The 23,514-nt window shown below is 38.5% G+C and overlaps 1 protein-coding gene across 1 annotated transcript in view; it reads left to right on the top strand.

Moving 5' to 3' along the window:
• plxna2 (plexin A2) overlaps positions 1-23,514 on the top strand; it is an 801,241-nt gene that overhangs the window by 712,231 nt on the left and 65,496 nt on the right. Inside the window, exons 20-22 of the mRNA XM_061902603.1 lie at positions 7,870-8,104; positions 11,949-12,091; positions 15,071-15,339. Of these exons, the coding sequence (XP_061758587.1) occupies positions 7,870-8,104; positions 11,949-12,091; positions 15,071-15,339 (647 nt within the window). The remainder of the gene's footprint in view (positions 1-7,869; positions 8,105-11,948; positions 12,092-15,070; positions 15,340-23,514) is intronic.

Genomic DNA, 23,514 nt, shown 5'->3' with positions numbered 1-23,514 from the left:
CTGCTGGTGACATCTATCAAAATGAGGAATTTTTCTGGTCAACATATGAAATAACAAGTGTGTGTAAGATAATTGAAATGCGCCCCTTTCGGCCAAAATGCATTTAAAATGTTTTTATAAATATGTATATAGAGACATACTGTAGTAACTTGAAGTAGTTCATGAAGATTAAAAAACAATTACAAACACAAATTTTTACTAAAAGCAGTCTTTTTCTCTCAATGTGTCGACTTTTTTCCTATAAAATTGGGAAGAATTTCTCACATTCTTTCTTTTTCTGTAATATTGCAATGTTTTCTTGTGAAATTATTACTTTTTTATTGCAAAATGGTGATATCTGTCATAAAATTCTGACTTTTTTCACAGTGTTGCAAATTTTTGTGTTGTTGTAAAATAGTGACATTTTATTTTTAGAAAAATTTTGACTTTTTAGTCTTTAATATCGTCTTTGAGTTGGTGGGAGAAATGGTTAATTATGACTTTTGTCATAATTTTGCCAAGTAAAATTGTGATTATTATAAAAAAATGGTAAAAATTTTTAAGTTTTCTTCTAAAATTGTGACTTTTGTCGAGTAAAATTCCGACTCTTTTCATAAAATTGCCAACATGTTAAGCTTTTTTGTTGGGAAAATTGCAACAGTTTTGAGTAAAATTCCAACTTTTATCATGATATTGCCAAAAATGTTCAGTTTTTCTTGTAAAATTTTGATTTGCGTTGAGTAAAATGACGACTTTTATTATAACACTGACAAAATTTTAAGTTTTTCTTGTGAAATTGTGAATTTTTTTTTGTAAAGTTCCAACTCATTTTTCACAACAAGCTCTTTTATATTTGCATAGTATGTATATATTAGGTCTCAAGAAGGTAACAAATACAGGAATGTGTGTCCTTTTGTGCGTGTGTGTGTGTGTGTGTGTGTGTGTGTGTGTGTGTGTGTGTGTGTGTGTGTGTCCTTTTGTGCGAGTGTGTGTGTGTGTTCTTGTATTTCTACTCTTCTGGAGACATAAAGAAGGAAATGTAGCTTCCATATGAGGAGGTGTGAACAAGTGATGACATAAAGAGAGAATGTCTCATTTGCACCCCTGCTGGTGACATCTATCAAAATGAGGGTGGTCCCAAAAACAAGGAATTTTTCCGGTCAACATATGAAATAACAAGTGTGTGTAAGATAATTGAAATGCGCCCCTTTCGGCCAAAATGTATTTAAAATGTTTTTATAAATATGTATATAGAGACATACTGTAGTAACTTGAAGTAGTTCATGAAGATTAAAAAACAATTAGAAACAAACAAACACAAATTTTTACTAAAATTAGTCTTTTTCTCTCAATGTGTCGACTTTTCCTATAAAATTGGGAAGAATTTCTCACATTATTTCTGTTTCTGTAATATTGCAATATTTGCTTGTGAAATTATTACTTTTTTAATGCAAAATGGTGACATCTGTCATATGAAAGTCTGACTTTTTTCACCATGTTGCCAATTTTTGTGTTGTTGTAAAATAGTGACATTTTTTTTTTAGAAAAATTTTGACTTTTTAGTCTTTAATATCGTCTTTGAGTGGGTGGGAGAAATGGTTAATTATGACTTGTGTCATAATTTTGCCAAGTAAAATTGTGATTATTATAATAAAATTGTTAAAAAATTTCAAGTTTTTCTTCTAAAATTGTGACTTTTGTCGAGTAAAATTCCGACTCTTTTCATAAAATTGCCAACATGTTAAGCTTTTTTTTTGTAAAATTGCAACAGTTTGGAGTACAATTCCAACTTTTATCATGATATTGGAAAAAATTTTCAGTTTTTCTTGTAAAATTTTGATCTGCGTTGAGTAAAATGACTACTTTTATTATAACACTGACAAAATTTTAAGTTTTTCTTGTGAAATTGTGAATTTTTTTTTGTAACGTTCCAACTCATTTTTCACAACAAGCTCTTTTATATTTGCATAGTATGTATATATTAGGTCTCAAGAAGGTAACAAATACAGGAATGTGTGTCCTTTTGTGCGTGTGTGTGTGTGTGTGTGTGTGTGTGTGGTGTGTGTGTGTGTGTGTGCGCGTGTGTGTGTGTTCTTGTATTTTTACCCTTCTGGAGACATAAAGAAGGAAATGTAGCTTCCATATGAGGAGGTGTGAACAAGTGATGACATAAAGAGAGAATGTCTCATTTGCACCCCTGCTGGTGACATCTATCGAAATGAGGAATTTTTCTGGTCAACATATGAAACAACAAGTGTGTGTAAGATAATTGAAATGCGCCCCTTTTGGCCAAAATGCATTTAAAATGTTTTTATAAATATGTATATAGAGACATACTGTAGTAACTTGAAGTAGTTCATGAAGATTAAAAAACAATTAGAAACAAACAAACACAAATTTTTACTAAAAGCAGTCTTTTTCTCTCAATGTGTCGACTTTTTTCCTATAAAATTGGGAAGAATTTCTCACATTCTTTCTGTTTCTGTAATATTGCAATGTTTTCTTGTGAAATTATTACTTTTTTAATGCAAAATGGTGACATCTGTCATATGAAATTCTGACTTTTTTCACAATGTTGCCAATTTTTGTGTTGTAAAATAGTGACATTTTTTTTTAGAAAAATTCCGACTTTTTAGTCTTTAATATCGTCTTTGAGTGGGTGGGAGAAATGGTTAATTATGACTTTTGTCATAATTTTGCCAAGTAAAATTGTGATTATTATAATAAAATTGTTAAAACATTTCAAGTTTTTCTTCTAAAATTGTGACTTTTGTCGAGTAAAATTCCGACTCTTTTCATAAAATTGCCAAAATGTTAAGCTTTTTTTTTTTTGAAAATTGCAACAGTTTTGAGTAAAATTCCAACTTTTATCATGATATTGGAAAAAAGGTTCAGTTTTTCTTGTAAAATTTTGATTTGCGTTGAGTAAAATGACTACTTTTATTATAACACTGACAAAATTCTGTTTTTCTTGTGAAATTTTGAAATTTTTCTTGTAAAATTCCAACTAATTTTTCACAACAAGCTCTTTTATATTTGCATAGTATGTACATATTAGGTCTCAAGAAGGTAACAAATACAGGAATGTGTGTCCTTTTGTGCGCGCGTGTGCGTGTGCGTGTGTGTGTGTGTGTGTGTGTGTGTGTGTTGTATTTCTACTCTTCTGGAGACATAAAGAAGGAAATGTAGCTTCCATATGAGGAGGTGTGAACAAGTGATGACATAAAGAGAGAATGTCTCATTTGCACCCCTGCTGGTGACATCTATCAAAATGAGGGTGGTCCCAAAAAGGAGGAATTTTTCTGGTCAACATATGAAATAACAAGTGTGTGTAAGATAATTGAAATGCGCCCCTTTTGGCCAAAATGTTTTTAAAATGTTTTTATAAATATGTATATAGAGACATACTGTAGTAACTTGAAGTAGTTCATGAAGATTAAAAAACAATTAGAAACAAACAAACACACATTTTTACTAAAAGCAGTCTTTTTCTCTCAATGTGTCGACTTTTTTCCTATAAAATTGGGAAGAATTTCTCACATTCTTTCTGTTTCTGTAATATTGCAATTTTTTCTTGTGAAATTATTACTTTTTTAATGCAAAATGGTGACATCTGTCATATGAAATTCTGACTTTTTTCACAATGTTGCCAATTTTTGTGTTGTTGTTAAATAGTGACATTTTTTTTTGTGAAAAATTTTGACTTTTTAGTCTTTAATATCGTCTTTGAGTGGGTGGGAGAAATGGTTAATTATGACTTTTGTCATAATTTTGCCAAGTAAAATTGTGATTATTATAATAAAATTGTTAAAAAATGTCAAGTTTTCTTCTAAAATTGGGACTTCTGTCGAGTAAAATTCCGACTCTTTTCATAAAATTGCCAACATGTTAAGCTTTTTTTGGGAAAATTACAACAGTTCGGAGTAAAATTCCAACTTTTATCATGATATTGCAAAAAAGGTTCAGTTTTTCTTGTAAAATTTTGATTTGCGTTGAGTAAAATGACTACTTTTATTATAACACTGACAAAATTTTACGTTTTTCTTGTGAAATTGTGAAATTTTTCTTGTAAAATTCCAACTCATTTTTCACAGAAGCTCTTTTATATTTGCATAGTATGTATATATTAGGTCTCAAGAAGGTAACAAATACAGGAATGTGTGTCCTTTTGTGCGTGCGTGTGTGTGTGTGTGTGTGTGTGTGTGTGTGTGTGTGTGTGTGCTTTGACTCTAACACAGCCCTTGTTTTATGGGAAGATGATGACATTGACGGTGTAATTGCATGTCTATAATGATAGTACAATCATATATCATCTATTAGAAAAAAAAATCATACATTGAGACAGAATAACTGTTTGGTTCATCCTCAGTCAAAACTCAACGTGGTATAATTACTAGAGCTATCAAAAAATTCAAATATTTAATCGAAAAATGTGAGCGTTGCTATTTTTGTCTTCTGTATGCACAGTATTATATTAAATCATCCATGCTCAATAAAGAGAAAGGGAAAATATATTTTTATATATATATACATATATATAGATTGTCACATCAAAACTATGAATTAACATATATGGAGTTATGTACTTAACAAAAAAAAAGATGAAATAACTGAAAACATGTTTTGTATTCTAGTTTCTTTAAAATTGCCACCCTTTGCTCTGATTACTGCTTTGCACACTCTTGGCATTCTCTCCATGAGCTTCAACAGATAGAAATGGTTTTCACTTCACAGGTGTCATAGTCTACATTTACTCCGTTACATCTACTTGAGTAACTTTTGGGATAAATTGTACTTCTAAGAGTACTTTTTATGCAACATACTTTTACTTTTACTTGAGTATATTTATAGAGAAGAAACGCTACTTTTACTCCGCTCCATTTATCTACAAACAGCTCGCTACTCGCTACTTTTTCTTTATCGATCTGTTAATGCACGTTTTGTTTTGATTTTGTCAGACACGCATTCAAAGTAGGAACTACCCATGCCTGCGTTTCACCAATCAAATGCAGTCACTGGTGACGTTGGACCAATCAAACGAAACCAGGCGGTCACGTGACCGTCACACGTCGAATCCGACATAAAAAAGTTGACAAACTTATTGGGGTGTTACCATTTAGTGCTCAATTGTACGGAATATGTACTGTACTGTGCAATCTACTAATACAAGTTTCAATCCATCAATCAATCAATCAAAAGTGTAAAGGAAAAAAGACACTTTTTATTTCAACCGTACTTCCCGTCAAAAGCCTAAAGACTGATCGCACAGTTCCTGTCTTCACAATAAAAGTGCCGCTCCATCGCGCCTGCGCTAACAAAATAAGAGTCTCCGAAAGCTAGCGCAAACAAGCTAGCAAGCTACGGAGTTTGCCGCCAATGTATTTCTTGTAAAGTGTATAAAAACGAATGTGGAAGCTGAACAAATAAGATGCCAAAAACCAACGACTTTCATGTGGTATTAGACAGAAAAGGGGAACTTTTTTTTTCTCCTCCATTTGAAAACGTGGACATTATCAGCACTATACTGTCTGATTCCAATCAATGCAAGTCATCAGAATCAGGTAATACACCAACTTGTATTCTTGTCTTCATGAAAGATAGGAATCTATATGTTAAACATGCATGTATATTCATTAAAACACCTTTAACATTTCAACAAAAACAGCAAAATAAAAAACTATAAATTACATATATATATATATATATATGATATGTGTGTGTATGTATATATGAGGTAGATCACCTCGACTTGGTCATTTATTAAGTAATTGATTAACGTTGAAAAACTTATTGGGGTGTTACCATTTAGTGGTCAATTGTAGGGAATATGTACTGTACTGTGCAATCTACTAATAAAAGTTTCAATCAATCAATCAATCAATCAATAAATGCCTACTGAACCTATGGTGCTGTTAAGTTATTGTGGCTCAATTTGCCTTAATTTTTTTATTTTAATGTATTATTATTTAATATATATTATTGTTTTAGTTGCTTAAGAGAAATTCCTGGCTATGAATTTGCTCATTGCTATTTTTATGTTTTTGTGCATTATTTGTTGCCGTAATCATTAAACAAACAGGTTACTCATCAGTTACTCAGTACTGACTATGATAAAACTGCACTTTGATAAAGTCACAGACTGGCTGCTTCCGGCTCGCTAGCTTAAATGCTAACCCGGAAACAAGAGTGTTTCCTCGCTAAAAACAACACTCTCCAATCCGAACTTTTATTAATACATTACCGTCTAAACAACTACGTTATTCAGTTGTGCACATCGGACCTACAAGCTGTGCTGTTTTAGCACGGAATGACGATAATCCATCGTTCCTCGGAGGAAAAAACACGTGGTTGTTTCATGGTGCGTTCAAGTGCCGCGCAACAGAGTAGGACAACCCAGGTAAAAAAACAAAGATGATTGATTGAAACTTTTATTAGTAGATTGCACAGTACAGTACATATTCTGCACAATTGACCACTAAATGGTAAAACCCCAAAATGTTTTTCAACTTGTTTAAGTCGGGGTCCACGTTAATCAATTCATGGTAAACTGACAGTTGACAGGTAGGAAATAAAGATGGTGTTCAGCCTTTTCCTGCTCAAATTAGCGGACTGTTGAAAAGCACAAACCAATATTTACAGTACAACAATACAAGTTAAGCCATAAATTACAAGTTTACTGTGCACACTCACTAGTGGAGTCAAACTAGTTGATATGATCATTTTAGTCGTATTGTTCAACATCTAAAAACAGTGCTAAATTTCAGTTAAATAATAAAACCAAGTAAAGTTAATGTTAATCGTACTTATTAAAATATTCATGTCATGCAGTTATTGTTGTGAGTTCAATTTTTGAGATGTTCTGCAATAACCCTCATAAAAGTGGTTTGCAGACATCTTCAAAGATGCGATATCGTTACGCTTTAAATTTTACATTTACTGTCATTTTGGTCGACTAAAATGTCGAGGAATTTAATCAACTAAAGCTAAAATACATGGTCGTCAAAAGACTATGATTAAATAAAAAAAAAACTGCTGTCAAAATGAACACTGGTGTGAACTTTGCCAGCCCTAATAATTCTAACATAGTTGTAAATAATGGTAGTTATAATGATGATGCAACAGTAAAACATACAACAGACCGTACGGGTAGATGGAGGTGAGGGGAAAATATAAAAAAAAATAAAGACGAATAAAGTTGGATTCAATTGAAAACCAGATGTTGGATATTTTTAAAATGTTGCAGATTGTTGAAGAATATTCAAAGAATGCTGCAAAAAGCTAAGGATTGTAGGATTGTCAGGTTCAAACACTGATGACATCTATTAATCAGACAAAAAGCAAGGAACCAAGCAGAGACAGAGTTTAATTTAGCTCATGAGGAGAACGCATGGCGCTGCACACTTAGTCACAGTCTAAGGTACAGCTCCCGCGTCCCTCTATTTATTCAGGAGTTAGTTAGTCAACATCACTGAGGCCGCCTCTAAAAGGAGTGGTCACATATATTATGCAAAGCAGGTCCAGTACGCACAATATGTGATGGAATGTGCTGGGCCTTGTGATTTCCTTGTTTCTGCTTCGTCTGCGTGCTGTCATCTTATCTTCGTTGAGGTGCTTGAAGTTCTTGGCTGTTAGCGGCCTAAAACAAAGATAACATCCCTCAGACAAGAAGTTTTGTCCTTGCACAGATAGAAAACATGCAGCTTGAGCACAATAGCTAATAACTATAGCAACAGACTTGAAGCATATTAAAGCTGTGTGATAATATATACACATGATTATTCTAACAAGGATAGTGTTAAAAAAAGGTTGCAGAACGTTAATGAATGTCCAGATGTTTTGAAGATTGTCACCAAGTAAAAGCCGACTCACATAGAACGCCCGCATGCGCAGGTCCAGGTGGGCGGCCTCCACGTGTCCCCCGGCGCCGTGCACATCGTGTCGGACAGTCTGCTCACCCTGCCCGCCATCGTCAGCATCGCCGCCGGCGGGGGGCTCCTCCTCATCATCGTCATCCTGGTCCTCATCGCCTACAAGCGGAAGTCGCGCGAGAACGACCTGACGCTGAAGCGCCTGCAGATGCAGATGGACAACCTGGAGTCACGCGTGGCCCTGGAGTGCAAAGAAGGTACTGGGATACTTTTAGTGCTGTGAAACTTACCCATGCATTACTTCTTGTGTGACTGCACTTACGCGTCAAGTATATATATCAGTGGTGTGCTGCACAGTTGGAATAATGCAGTAATAGCACAGTTACAGTCACGATCAAAAGTGTACGTACACTTTTAAAGAACATGATGTCATGACTGTCTTGAGTTTCCAATCATTTCGAAAATAATACGTTACAGTAGTCGAGGCGAGACGTAACAAACGCATGGATAATGATCTCAGCGTCTTCAGTGGACAGAATGGAGCGAATTTTAGCGATATTACGGAGATGAAAGAAGGCCATTTTAGTAACGCTTAATACCCAGATTGTTTACCGTGTCGCCTTGTTTAATTGTTTGGTTGTCAAATGTTAAAGTTGTATTATTAAATAGAGGTCAGTGTCTAGCAGGACCGATAATCAGCATTTCCGTTTTTTTGGCGTTGAGTTGCAAAAAGTTAGCGGACATCCATTGTTTAATTTCATTAAGACACGCCTCCAGCTGACTACAGTCCGGCGTGTTGGTCAGCTTTAGGGGCATGTAGAGTTGGGTGTCATCAGCATAACAGTGAAAGCTAACACCGTATTTGCGTATGATGTCACCTAGCGGCAGCATGTAGATGCTGAAGAGTGCAGGGCCAAGGACCGAACCCTGGGGAACTCCACACGTTACCTTAACGTAGTCCGAGGTCACATTGTTATGGGAGACACACTGCATCCTATCAGTAAGATAAGAGTTAAACCAAGACAGGGCTAAGTTTGACATACCAATTCGTGTTTTGATACGTTCTAATAAAATATTATGATCGACGGTATCGAAAGCAGCGCTAAGATCGAGGAGCAGCAACATAGATGACGCATCAGAATCCATCGTTAGCAATAGATCATTAGTCATTTTTGCGAGTGATTTGCCCTGAAACCGGATTGAAAGGTTTCACATGGATTGTTAGACGCTAAGTGTTCATTTAACTGCTCCGCAACAATTTTTTCGAGGATTTTTGAAATAAAGGGAAGGTGAGTTTACCATGAGGTCAGGATCGAGGTTAGGTCTTTTAAGAAGGTGGACTCTCGCGATTGTGTTGGATCCATTATGGATTGAAGTTTCACAGTATCATGTTAGACCCGCTCGACATCCATTGCTTTCCTCCTCTCCAAGGTTCTCATAGTCATTATTGTCACCGATGTCCCACTGGGTGTGAGTTTTCCTTGCCCTTATGTGGGCCTACCGAGGATGTCGTAGTGGTTTGTGCAGCCCTTTGAGACACTAGTGATTTAGGGCTATATAAGTAAACATTGATTGATTATTTTTTTGTGATGTAGTGATTGGAGCACATACTTGTTGGTCACACAAAAAAACATTCATAAAGTTTGCCTATGAATTTATTATGGCTCTACTGAAAATGTGAGCAATCAAAAGTATACATACAGCAATGTTAATATTTGCTTACATGTCCCTTGGTTTCACTGCAATAAGGTGCTTTTGGTAGCCATCCACAAGCTTCTGCTTACATTTTTCACCACAAAATTGCTGCAGTTCAGCTAAATGTGTTGCTTTTCTGACATGGACTTGTTTCTTCAGCATTGTCCACACCGTTAAGTTAGGACGTTGGGAAGGCCATTCCAAAACCTTCATTCTAGCCTGATTTAGCCATTCTTTTATCACTTATGAGGCGTGTTTGGGGGTCATTGTCCTGTTGGAACACCCAACTGCGCCCAAGACCCAACCTCCGGGCTGATGAATTTAGCTTGTCCTGAAGAATTTGGAGCTAATCCTCCTTTTTCATTGTCTCATTTAAAGCAGCAGTTCCATTGGCAGCAAAACAGGCCCAGAGCATAATACTACCACCACCATGCATGTCAGTAGTCATGGTGTTCCTGGGATTAAAGGCCTCACCTTTTCTCCTCCAAATATATTGCTGAGTATTGTGGCCAAATAGCTACATTTCTGTAGCATCTGACCACAGAAATTTCCTCCAGAAGGTCTTCTCTTTGCCCATGGGATTTGCCAAAACCACTAGTCAAAGATCTTCTGTGTGACAGGAGTGCTCTGCTGTTTGTAGTGACCTAATACAAAAACAATGTTGGTCAAAGATCATTTAAATGACAGGGCAGATTTGATGTTTTTCCGTCATTTTCTGCAAAAACCTTATCAAAGATCTTCCATATGACAGGAGTTATCTCCTTCTTTTTTATGAATCTGCTGCAAATAAAACCTTGTCCAAGATCTTCTGTGTGACAGGAGTGCTCAGCTGTTTGTAGGGACTTCATGCAAAAAAGTCTAATCAAAGATCATATATATATATGAGAGACCTAAACTGTTGTCTTTAAGCAATCATACTGGCAAAACCACTAGTCGAAGATCTTCTGTGTGACAGGAGTGCCCTGCTGTTAATAGTGACCTAATACAAAAAAAATGTTGGTCAAAGATCTATTAAATGAAAGGGCAGATTTTATGTTTTTCTGTCATTTTCTGCAAAAACCTTATCAGAGATCTTCCATATGACAGGAGTTATCTGCTTCTTTTTTTTTTAGGAATCTGCTGCAAATAAAACCTTGTCAAAGATCTTCTGTGTGACAGGAGTGCTCAGCTGTTTTTAGGGACCTCATGCAAAAAAAATCTAATCAAAGATCATATATATGAGAGACCTAAACTGTTGTCTTTAAGCAACCATACTGCCAACAACACTAGTCGAAGATCTTCTGTGTGACAGGAGTGCCCTGCTGTTAATAGTGACCTAATACAAAAAAAATGTTGGTCAAAGATCATTTTAATGACAGGGCAGATTTGATGTTTTTCCGTAATTTTCTGCAAAAGCGTTATCAAAGATCTTCCATATGACAGGAGTTATCTCCTTCTTTTTTATGAATCTGCTGCAAATAAAACCTTCTCATAGATCTTCTGTGTGACAGGAGTGCTCAGCTGTTTTTAGGGACCTCATGCAAAAAGTCTAATCAAAGATCATATTTATATGAGAGACCTAAACTACTGTCTTTCAGCAACCATACTGCCAAAAACCACTAGTCAAAGATCTTCTGTGTGACAGGAGTGCTCTGTTGTTTTTAAGGGACCTCATGCAGAAAATGTCATCAAAGATCATTAAAGGACAGGAGGGATTTGTTTTTTTAAGGAATTTACCACCGAAACATTATCAAAGATCCTTTATATGACAGGCGTGACCTAACCTTTTTTAGGAATCCGCTGTAAAAAAAAGGTGATCAAAGATCATCTATAAGACAAATGTGTGGACGTCATTCATTAGGCTGCTGTTCCCGTATATTTTGAGTATCCGTTGGAGATGTTCACCTTGGTCTGCTGAAGTTGTAGTCCAGGAAACTTCTTGACAGGATCGCCAGCTCACTGCCAGCCTTCGGGAAAGAGAAGATTAGCAGAGTGGCGCCTCTGGGATGGATTTAGATGGGCACCTCTTCGCCCTCAAGGGAATCAGGGCGAAGGCTGGATGACTCCACAGAGGGGGCGGGGGGGGGGGGGGGTGCTCCTGTGATAGGTTAGCAAGGGGGAGGTGAGGGGGGGCTCACCCCCCCAGGGCGTGCAGACGGTAGTCAGGATGGCAGCCAATTAGGCGGCACTCACCTGCAGCCTCACGCTGAGATGATCCACACACTGCTGGGCCCAATTTACTGTCTGCCAGATAAAAGTGTGGGGGGAGGGGAGTGTGAGTTTTTTGTCCGACGTGAAATATTGAGTTTCTCTGAAGTGAACGGCGTGAAGATAAAAAAAAAAAAAAATAATAACATATTTGGTCCCGGGGGCGGATGAAAGAAAACTCTACTGACAGCTTTTCTTTCTCATCTCATTCAAATCAAGCCTTCGCCGAGCTGCAGACCGACATCAACGAGCTCACCAGCGACCTGGACCGAGCCGGCATCCCTCACCTGGACTACAGGACGTACGCCATGAGGGTGCTGTTCCCCGGCATCGAGGACCACCCCGTCCTCAGGGAGCTGGAGGTGACCGTTGATCACATGACCATTTCTTCCATGGCCGATGGTGCAAAAATGAACAACGCTCAGGAAGGACGATGGGGAGAGTTCTTTAAGTTCAACTCACGACTTGCATTTTCTCCCACTGTGGCCTCGTATTCATAGCACTATTGAAAAAGGAGTGGAAGTCAAAACGCAATCTTGGTGACGCTTACTAGAACAAAAGTAACTTCTTATCCGTGTAACGTTAGGTAACAACAAGACTTCTTATTAGTGTTATTCTGGGTAACAGCAAGCATTCTTAGATTACAACAATACTTCTTATCAATGTAGTGTTGGGTAACAACAAGACTCTTTAGCAATGTAACGTTGGGTAACAAGACTTCTTATTTGCATAACTTTAAGTAACAACAAGACTTCTTAGCAGTGTGGCGTTGGGTAACAAGATTTATTATCAGTGTAATGTTGGGTAACAACAAGACTTCTTGTTAGTGTAATTCTGGGTAACAGCAACACTTCTTAGATAACAACAAGATTTCTTAGCAGTGTGACATTGGGTAACAACAAGACTCTTTAGCAATGTAACGTTGGGTAACAATACTTCTTATTTGCATGACTTTAAGTAACAACAAGACTTCTTAGCAGTGTGACGTTGGGTAACAAGATTTCTTATCAGTGTAATGTTAGGTAACAACAAGACTTCTTATCAGTGTAATGTTAGGTAACAAGACTTCTTAGCTGTGTAACCTTGGGTAACAACAAGACTTCTTAGCAGTGTAAGGTTAGGTAACAATACTTCTTATCAGTGTAATGTTAGGTAACAACAAGACTTCTTATCAGTGTAATGTTAGGTAACAAGACTTCTTAGCTGTGTAACCTTGGGTAACAACAAGACTTCTTAGCAGTGTAATGTTAGGTAAAAACAAGATTTCTTATCAGTGTAACGTTAGGTAACTGCGAGACTTCTTATCAGTGTAATGTTAGGTAACAACAAAACTCCTTAGCAGTTTAACATTAGGTAACAACAAGACTTTGTAGTGTAATGTTAGGTAACAGCAACACTTAGCAGTGTAACGTTGGGTAACAACAAGACTTCTTATCAGTGTAACGTTCGGTAACAGCAAGACTTCTTAGCAGTGTAACGTTAGGTAACAACAAGACTTCTTAGCAGTGTAACGTTAGGTAACAACAAGACTTCTTAGCAGTGTAATGTTAGGTAACAACAGGACTTCTTAGCAGTGTAACGTTAGGTAACAACAAGACTTCTTAGCAGTGTAACGTTAGGTAACAACAAGACTTTTTAGCAGTGTATTGTTAGGTAACAACAAGACTTATCAGTGTAATGTTATGCAACAACAATACTTCTTAGCAGTGTAATGTTAGGTAACAACAAGAATTCTTAGCAGTGTAACGCTGGGTAACAACAATACTTCTTATCAGTGTAATGTTAGGTAACAACAAGACTTCTTATCAGTGTAACGTTAGGTAACAACAAGATGTTAGGTAATGTTAGGTAACAACAAGACTTCTTATCAGTGTAACGTTAGGTAACAACAAGACTTTTTAGCAGTGTAATGTTAGGTAACAACAAGATTTCTTAGCAGTGTAACGCTGGTTAACAACAATACTTCTTATCAGTGTAATGTTAGGTAACAACAAGACTTAGCAGTGTAACGTTAGGTAACAACAAGATTTCTTAGCAGCGTAATGTTAGGTAACAACAATACTTCTTATCAGTGTAATGTTAGGTAACAACAAGACTTAGCAGTGTAACGTTAGGTAACAACAAGATTTCTTAGCAGCGTAATGTTAGGTAACAACAATACTTCTTATCAGTGTAATGTTAGGTAACAACAAGACTTAGCAGTGTAACGTTAGGTAACAACAAGATTTCTTAGCAGCGTAATGTTAGGTAACAACAATACTTCTTATCAGTGTAATGTTAGGTAACAACAAGACTTAGCAGTGTAACGTTAGGTAACAACAAGATTTCTTAGCAGCGTAATGTTAGGTAACAACAATACTTCTTATCAGTGTAATGTTAGGTAACAACAAGACTTAGCAGTGTAACGTTAGGTAACAACAAGACTTAGCAGTGTAACGTTAGGTAACAACAAGATGTTAGGTAATGTTAGGTAACAACAAGACTTCTTATCAGTGTAACGTTAGGTAACAACAAGATGTTAGGTAATGTTAGGTAACAACAAGACTTCTTATCAGTGTAACGTTAGGTAACAACAAGACTTTTTAGCAGTGTAATGTTAGGTAACAACAAGATTTCTTAGCAGTGTAACGCTGGTTAACAACAATACTTCTTATCAGTGTAATGTTAGGTAACAACAAGACTTAGCAGTGTAACGTTAGGTAACAACAAGATTTCTTAGCAGCGTAATGTTAGGTAACAACAATACTTCTTATCAGTGTAATGTTAGGTAACAACAAGACTTAGCAGTGTAACGTTAGGTAACAACAAGATTTCTTAGCAGCGTAATGTTAGGTAACAACAATACTTCTTATCAGTGTAATGTTAGGTAACAACAAGACTTAGCAGTGTAACGTTAGGTAACAACAAGATTTCTTAGCAGCGTAATGTTAGGTAACAACAATACTTCTTATCAGTGTAATGTTAGGTAACAACAAGACTTAGCAGTGTAACGTTGGGTAACAACAAGACTTGGGTAAGAGAGTAGGCGCACACTGACTTTGGTCCCTGGGATCGTGTTTCTTGCGGACGCTCTTTTGAGATTTGGCTACTGGATGAAGGCGCCGTGCTCCTGAACAGACGTGGGTCAATAATTGATTAAGATCTTCTCAGTTACTCCCCACGAGCTCCTTGTCCGCCTGCTTGGAGGGAAACTGGAGCAGGTTTGTTGCTTCAGGAAGAAAAGGAGGAAAAATAGACAAGGTCGGATGGAAAGTTGAAGATCTTCGCCCCTAAACACATGGAGCTCCTCATTATTCCCATGAATATTTGCTATCCAAGCACTCCCTTCTTCTCCTCTCCAGGTGTCGGGGAATGGTCAGCAGAACGTGGAAAAGGCCCTCAAGCTCTTCGGCCAGCTCATCAACAACAAAGTCTTCCTGCTCACCTTCATCCGAACCCTGGAGATGCAGCGCTCCTTCTCCATGCGGGACCGCGGCAACGTGGCCTCGCTCATCATGACCGCCTTGCAGGGGCGCCTGGAGTACGCCACCGACGTCCTCAAGCACCTGCTCTCCGACCTCATCGACCGCAACCTGGAGAGCAAGAACCACCCCAAGCTGCTGCTGCGCAGGTAGGCCGCTAATCTTGTCCTCCTCTAAGGAAAAAAAAAAAAAGATGTTTTTTGTTATTACCGTATTTCCTTGAATTGCCGCTGGGGCGCTAATTAATTTAAAACCTCTTCTCACTCCGGCGCTTACCAAAGGCATGCGGTAAATTTAGGCCTGCGCTTATAAATTTGAGTGTGATGTAAAGATACCATCATGAAAAGCACATTTAATAAAAAAAACGTTATTATGGTCTCACCTTTACTTATAAATGAAGTCCATGCGCAGCTCCTTCTGATCAAAAGCATCGATAACTTGTTTATAGAAGTTTTCCTTATCTTTCTTCGGTTTTAAAAGTTTCTCTGTCTCGATGGAGATCTTCCTTTATTACCTCCTGCTTCGATTGAAAGTCCAGTTTAGAAAACCGTTTTATTTTAGATATGTAATCCTCCATGTTAAAAGTGCAAAGGAGAGGAATAAAATAAACGATCGCTGCTCACTCTTGCTGCTTGTCACTTTTTCTGCAGCCGAGTCGACGCAAGTAGGATCACTAGCGCCTCATATTTGACACACGCAGCTATGGTATATTAATAAAACATAGCTGCTTACTGTTCTTTTTAGCATATTCAATAGCTTGGACCTTAAATCCTACTGAATAGCTCTTAATCTTCTCAATCTTATATAGCCCTAAATCACAAATGTCTCAAAGGACTGCACAAATCATTACGACTACAACATCCTCGGAAGAACCCACAAAAGGGCAAGGAAAACTCACACCCAGTGGGCAGGGAGAATTCACATCCAGTGGGACGCCAGTGACAATGCTGACTATGAGAAACCTTGGAGAGGACCTCGGATGTGGGCAACCCCCCCCCCCCTTTAGGGGACCGAAAGCAATGGATGTCAAGCGGGTCTAACATGATACTGTGAAAGTTCAATCCATAGTGGCTCCAACACAGCCGCGAGAGTTCAGTTCAAGCGGATCCAAGACAGCAGCGAGAGTCCCGTCCACAGGAAACCATCTCAAGCGGAGGCGGATCAGCAGCGTAGAGATGTCCCCAACCGATACACAGGCGAGCGGTCCATCCTGGGTCTCGACTCTGGACAGCCAGTACTTCATCCATGGTCATCGGACCGGACCCCCTCCACAAGGGAGGGGGGGACATAGGAGAAAAAAGAAAAGAAGCGGCAGATCAACTGGTCTTAAAAGGAGGTCTATTTAAAGGCTAGAGTATACAGATGAGTTTTAAGGTGAGACTTAAATGCTTCTACTGAGGTAGCATCTCGAACTGTTACCGGGAGGGCATTCCAGAGTACTGGAGCCCGAACGGAAAACGCTCTATAGCCCGCAGACTTTTTTTGGGCTCTAGGAATCACTAATAAGCCGGAGTCTTTTGAAGGCAGATTTCTTGCCGGGACATATGGTACAATACAATCGGCAAGATAGAATGGAGCTAGACCGTGTAGTACTTTATACGTAATTAGTAAAACCTTAAAGTCACATCTTAAGTGCACAGGAAGCCAGTGCAGGTGAGCCAGTATAGGTATATATGTATGTATATATGTATATAAAGGTATATACAGTATAGGTATATATGTATGTATATATGTATATAAAGGTATATACAGTATAGGTATATATGTATGTATATATGTATATAAAGGTATATACAGTATAGGTATATATGTATGTATATATGTATATAAAGGTACATACAGTATAGGTATATATGTATGTATATATGTATATAAAGGTATATACAGTATAGGTATATATATATGTATATAAAGGTATATACAGTACAGGCGTAATATGATCAAACTTTCTTGTTCTTGTCAAAAGTCTAGCAGCCGCATTTTGTACCAACTGTAATCTTTTTTCTTCCCTGTATTCAATTACAAATTATTGAAATCAGCCTCCTCCATTTTGAAAATGATGACAGGTGAAGTGTCACTCGTGACGTGACGAGTTTGACCCGGCGGTAATGCTAAGCATGCGCTAATTATATCCGGCGGCAATTCAAGGAAATACGGTAAGTCGTCATTTTAGCACATATAAACAGGATATTTACAGATAAGCAAAGCCCTCATCGGGGCCTTTCATTTGAGGTATTACTCAATGTCGTTTGGTGCTTCTACATTTGTAACCTTCTTATTTGTGAACCTATATGGTCAAAATCAATCGCTAGCAAAATGCTAATTAGTGGGTGTGAGAGAGGGAAAAGCAGCATATCATGCCTTCTCGTCGGCAGCATAATGAACATGGCACATGTATTTTCATGAAAGGACATAAAGGCTTTCCATATGCTGAGAAAAGACTGCAGCTGATGGACGTGACGCTAGTTAGGCTGCAGCATAAACGCTTGCCTTCTGTCTTCTCGCACCGCGCCCTCGCTCTCACTGTCAGCATCACTTATCTTCCAGACTTCAGCGCTTTATGAAACATTCACAAGCCAGCGCTTCCACTTCTCTTCTGGTCTCCCATGCATATTGTTATGTTTCTTTTCCCCTTTTTTTCCAGGAGGAGCGCTGTTTTTTTAATGTTGTTAAAACTTTAAACAGCTGCGAGGTTTTTGCCTTTCTGTGTTTTCCGCACTTTGACGGCCTTGAATGTTTGCAAAAGGGGTCTGAAGGGAGCGTCTAATACAGGGGTGCCCATTACGTCGATCGCGAGCTACCAGTCGACCGCGGGGGGTGTGTCAGTCGATCTCGAGCCAGGGTTTTTAAAAAAAATAGACCTAAAAATTAGTGATCATCAATCTTCACCAAGACGTCACTTAAATGACATTCACGGTACCGGAGGGTCTTGTGAGATGACGCTGGCTGCTGCAAGATCATTATTATGAAAATATGACCGAGAGGAAGGCGAGAAACACTTTTTATTTCAACAGAGTCTCGCGCCGTACCTTCCGTCAAAACTCTAAAGGCCGACTGCACATTTCCTATCTTCACAATAAAAGCCCTGCTTCATGCTGCCTGCGCTAACTAAATAAGAGTCTCGGAAAACTGGCGTGCACAAGCGATCCCTCAGAAAGCTGGCATGCACATCACTTTCCGAGACTCTTATTTTGTTAGCGCAGGCAGCATGAAGCAGGGCTTTTATTGTGAAGATAGGAAATGTGCAGTCGGCCTTTAGAGTTTTGACGGAAGGGACGGCGCGAAAGTCTGTTGAAATAAAAAAGTGTTTCTCGCCTTCCTCTCTGTCATTTTTTCATAATAATGAACTGGCAGCAGCCAGCGTCATCTCACAAGACCCTCGGGTGCCGTGAATGTCAATCAAGCAAGCTACGGAATTTGCCGCCAATGTTTTTCTTGTAAAGTGTATGGAAGCTGGATGAATTAGATGCCAAAAACCAACCACTTTCATGTGGTTTTGTACAGAAAGGACAACTTTTTTTCTCCTCCATTTGAAAATGTGGGCGTTATCATCATTACTGTCTGATTCCAATCAATGCAAGTCATCAGAATCAGGTAATACACCAACTTATATTCTTGTCTTCGTGAAAGAAAGACATCTATATGTGTTACACATGCTTGTATTATCATTAAACACATTTACCTTGTTTACAAAAATGTCTATTTCATAAATAAATAAATATAAATGATATATATAAATGAGGTAGATCCCCTCGAGTTGGTCAATTGAAAAGTAGCTCGCCTGCAGAAAAAGTGTGGGCACCCCTGGTCTAATATTTCCGACAAAACCAGTAAAAACAGTACAAAGTGCATGCCAGGCCAGTAGTCGGCGATGTCACTGGAGCCGCATGTGGCTCTTTAGCGCCGCCCTAGTGGCTCTCCTGAGCTTTTTCAAAAATATTTGAAAAATGGAAATGATGAGGGGGAAAAAAACATACTTTTTGTTTTAATTTGGTTTCTGTAGGAAGACAAACATGACACACACCTCCCTAATTGCTACAAAGCACACTTTTTATATCAAACATGATGTGGCGACTTGTCCAGGGTGTACCCCGCCTTCCGCCCGATTGTAGTTGAGATAGGCGCCAGCGTCCCCCGTGACCCCGAACGGGAATAAGCGGCAGAAAATGGATGGATGGATGGATGCTTCACTGATTCGAGTATTTGGCGAGCGCTTTTTTGTACTACTAATTTTGGTGGTCCTTGAACTCACCACAGTTTGTTTACATGTATAACTTTCTCTGACTTTCTAAGACGTGATTTATAACACTTCTTTTTCTGTCTCATTTTGTTCACCAAACTTATAACGTTGTGTATGAATGCACAAAGGTGAGTTATGTTGATGTTATTGACTTGTGTGGAGTGCTAATCAGACATATTTGGTCACTGCATGACTGCAAGCTAATCGATGCTAACATGCTATTTAGGCTAGCTACATGTACATATTGCATCATTATGTCTAATTTGTAGCTATATTGGAGCTCGTTTAGTTTCCTTTAAGTCCTCAATTAAATTTATATCTCATGACACATAATCTGTATGTAATATGGCTTTTAATTTTTTGCGGCTCCAGACGGATTTGTTTTTGTATTTTTGGTCCAATATGGCTCTTTCAACATTTTGGGTTGCCGACCCCTGCTTTAAAGGAACACACAGTTTTATTTCCCAAGCTTGTCGTACGGTTTTAAATAGAATTAGGTTAACCGTTACACCGCGATTTGTGTCTGAGAGTCCGATGATGCGCAGTAAAAATGGTCATCCAGGGGTTAAACGATATACAATTAATCGTTAAACTGTGATAACATTTCAGATGGTAATTGTACTATTTCTATATGTACAAACTCCAAAAGCAGTAAAGTTGTCACGTTGTGTAAATGGTAAATAAAAATAGAGTACAATGATTTGCAAATCCTTTTCAACTTATATTCCAGTGGTTCTCAACCTTTTTTCAGTGCCTGTGAACATGTTTTTAATTCACGTACCCCCTATTCAGAGCAAAGCATTTTTGGTTGAAAAAAAGAGATAAAGAAGTAAAATACAGCACTATGTCATCAGTTTCTCAATCAATCAATCAATCAATGTTTATTTATATAGCCCCAAATCACAAATGTCTCAAAGGACTGCACAAATCATTACGACTACAACATCCTCGGAAGAACCCACAAAAGGGCAAGGAAAACTCACACCCAGTGGGCAGGGAGAATTCACATTCAGTGGGACGCCAGTGACAATGCTGACTATGAGAAACCTTGGAGAGGACCTCAGATGTGGGCAACCCCCCCCCTCTAGGGGACCGAAAGCAATGGATGTCGAGCGGGTCTAACATGATACTGTGAAAGTTCAATCCATAGTGGCTCCAAGACAGCAGTGAGAGTCCCGTCCACAGGAAACCATCTCAAGCGGATCAGCAGCGTAGAGATGTCCCCAACCGATACAGGCGAGCGGTCCATCCTGGGTCCCGACGAGCGGTCCATCCTGGGTCTCGACTCTGGACAGTCAGTACTTCATCCATGGTCATCGGACCGGACCCCCTCCACAAGGGAGAGTGGGACATAGAAGAAAAAGAAAAGAAACGGCAGATCAACTGGTCTAAAAAGTGAGTCTATTTAAAGGCTAGAGTATACAAATGAGTTTTAAGGTGAGACTTAAATGCTTCTACTGAGGTGCCATCTCGAACTGTTACCGGGAGGGCATTCCAGAGTACTGGAGCTCGAACGGAAAACGCTCTATAGCCCGCAGACTTTTTTTGGGCTTTGGAAATCACTAATAAGCCGGAGTCCTTTGAACGCAGATTTCTTGCCGGGACATATGGTACAATACAATCGGCAAGATAGGCTGGAGCTAGACCGTGTAGTATTTTATACGTAAGTAGTAAAACCTTAAAGTCACATCTTAAGTGCACAGGAAGCCAGTGCAGGTGAGCCAGTACAGGCGTAATATGATCAAATTTTCTTGTTCTTGTCAAAAGTCTAGCAGCCGCATTTTGTACCAACTGTAATCTTTTAATGCTAGACATGGGGAGACCCGAAAATAATACGTTACAGTAATCGAGACGTAACAAACGCATGGATAATGATCTCGGCGTCTTTAGTGGACAAAATGGAGCGAGTTTCTGATTTATTAAATTGTATAACAGTATTTCTCATTTGTAGTGGTCTTTCTTGAACTATCTGGGAAAAAAGATATAAAAATAACTAAAAACTTGTTGAAAAATAAACAAGTGGTTCAATTCTAAATAAAGATTTCCACACATCATCATCATCAGCCGTTGTCAGTCCACTCCTAGACGAAAGCCTCAGCATGTTTCTGCCATTTGGTGTACTTTTCATGCTGGTTATTAGCCGACGCCTTCCACGCTGGCTTGGTGCGGGTTGGAAGGGGTATTTTATATTAGAGATCCTTCTCCTAGACTAATTGCCTTAATGGGCTGTTGAACTTAGTCTGTCCTGCTGGTTGTCCGCGGCCTATTTACTCAGGGACCCGCTCAGCTTTATGGCGCTGACCGTCCGCCAGTCACAAGAGAAGGTGCAAACGGTTCTTTGTGTGCATTTTATAGAAGTTAGTTGGGACTCACTAACCCCACCCACAACCTCCCATCTCATGCCTGGATGTAGTTTAACGTCATACCCAGGACTTCTACACATAGAAGTAATCATCAACTTAAAGTGCCCTCTTTGGGGATTGTAATAGAGATCCATCTGGATTCATCAACTTCATTCTAAAAATTTCTTCACAAAAAAAGAAATCTTTAACGTCAATATTTATGGAACATGTCCACAAAAAAATCTAGCTGTCAACACTGAATATTGCATTGTTGTATTTTTTTTTCACAGTTTATGAACTTACATTTATATTTTGTTGAAGTATTATTCAATAAATATATTTATAAAGGATTTTTGAATTGCTGCTATTTTTAGAATATTTTAAAAAAATCTCACGTACCCCTTGGCATACCTTCAAGTACCCCCATTTGAGAACCACTGTAATATTCAATTGAATAGACTGTAAAGACAAGATATTTCATGTTCACGCTGAGAAACGTTCTTATTTTTTGCAAATATTAGCTCATTTGGAAATTGATGCTTGCAACATGTTTCAAAAATGTTGCAAAAAAGACTGAGAAAGTTGAGGAATGCTCATCAAAGTCTTATTTGGAACATCCCACAGGTGAACAGGCTATTTGGGAACAGGTGATTGGGTATAAAAGCAGCTTCCGTGAAATGCTCAGTCGTTCACAAACAAGGACGGGGCGAGGGTCACCACTTTGTCAACAAATGCCTGAGCAAATTGTTTAAGAACAACATTTCTCAAGCAGCTATTGCAAGGAATTTAGGGATTTCACCATCTACGCTCCGTAATATAATTAAAAGGTTCAGAGAATCTGGAGAAATCACTCCACGTAAGCCATGATATTACGCACCTTCCATCCCTCAGGCGCTACTGCATCAAAAAGCCACATCAGTGTGTAAAGGATATCACCACTTGGACTCAGGAACACTTCAGAAAACCACTGTCAGTAACTACAGTTGGTCGCTACATCTGTAAGTGCAAGTTAAAACCACTAAGCAAAGCCAAAACCATTTATCAACAACACCCAGAAACGCCGCCATTTTTGCTGGGCAGGAGCTCATCTAAGATAGACTGATGCAAAGTGGAAAAGTGTTCTGTTGTCTGACGAGTCCACATTTCAAATTGTTTTTGGAAACTGCGGACTAAAGAGGAAAAGAACTCTGGGGATTGTTCAAGGGCGGGGGTCGGGAACCTTTTTGGCTGAGAGAGCCATGAAACCCAAATATTTTAAAATGTATTTCCATGAGAGCCATATCATCTTTTTTAACATTGAATACAACTATATGCGTCCATTTTTTAAGTAAAACCAATATTTTTAATAACATTGTTATTTTTGAACAGGTGCGGTTGAAACGGACGGATGGATAAAATGCATGAGAATGTTTTATATTTTGAACATTATTTTTAACGTCTTGATTACCAGCGGAATGATTCATTACTTCTCGTGTTAAGCAATGTCAGCTAAGATTTATCTGAGAGCCAGATGCAGTCATCAAAAGAGCCACATCTGGCTCTAGAGCCATAGGTTCCCTACCCCTGTTCTAGGGTGAAAGTGTTCTAGGCAGCATGTGTGATGGTAAGGGGGTTCATTAGTACCCAAGGCATGGCTAACTTACACATCTGTGAAGGCACCATTAATGCTGAAAGGTGCATACAGCTTTTGGAACAATCCAAGCAACGTTATTATGGACGCCCCTGCTTATTTCAGCAAGACG

This window comes from Nerophis ophidion, linkage group LG06, assembly GCF_033978795.1.
Source record: "Nerophis ophidion isolate RoL-2023_Sa linkage group LG06, RoL_Noph_v1.0, whole genome shotgun sequence".
Taxonomy (NCBI): domain Eukaryota; kingdom Metazoa; phylum Chordata; class Actinopteri; order Syngnathiformes; family Syngnathidae; genus Nerophis; species Nerophis ophidion.
Note: the sequence above shows the minus strand (reverse complement) of the source record. Positions and strands in the feature narration are given on the sequence as shown.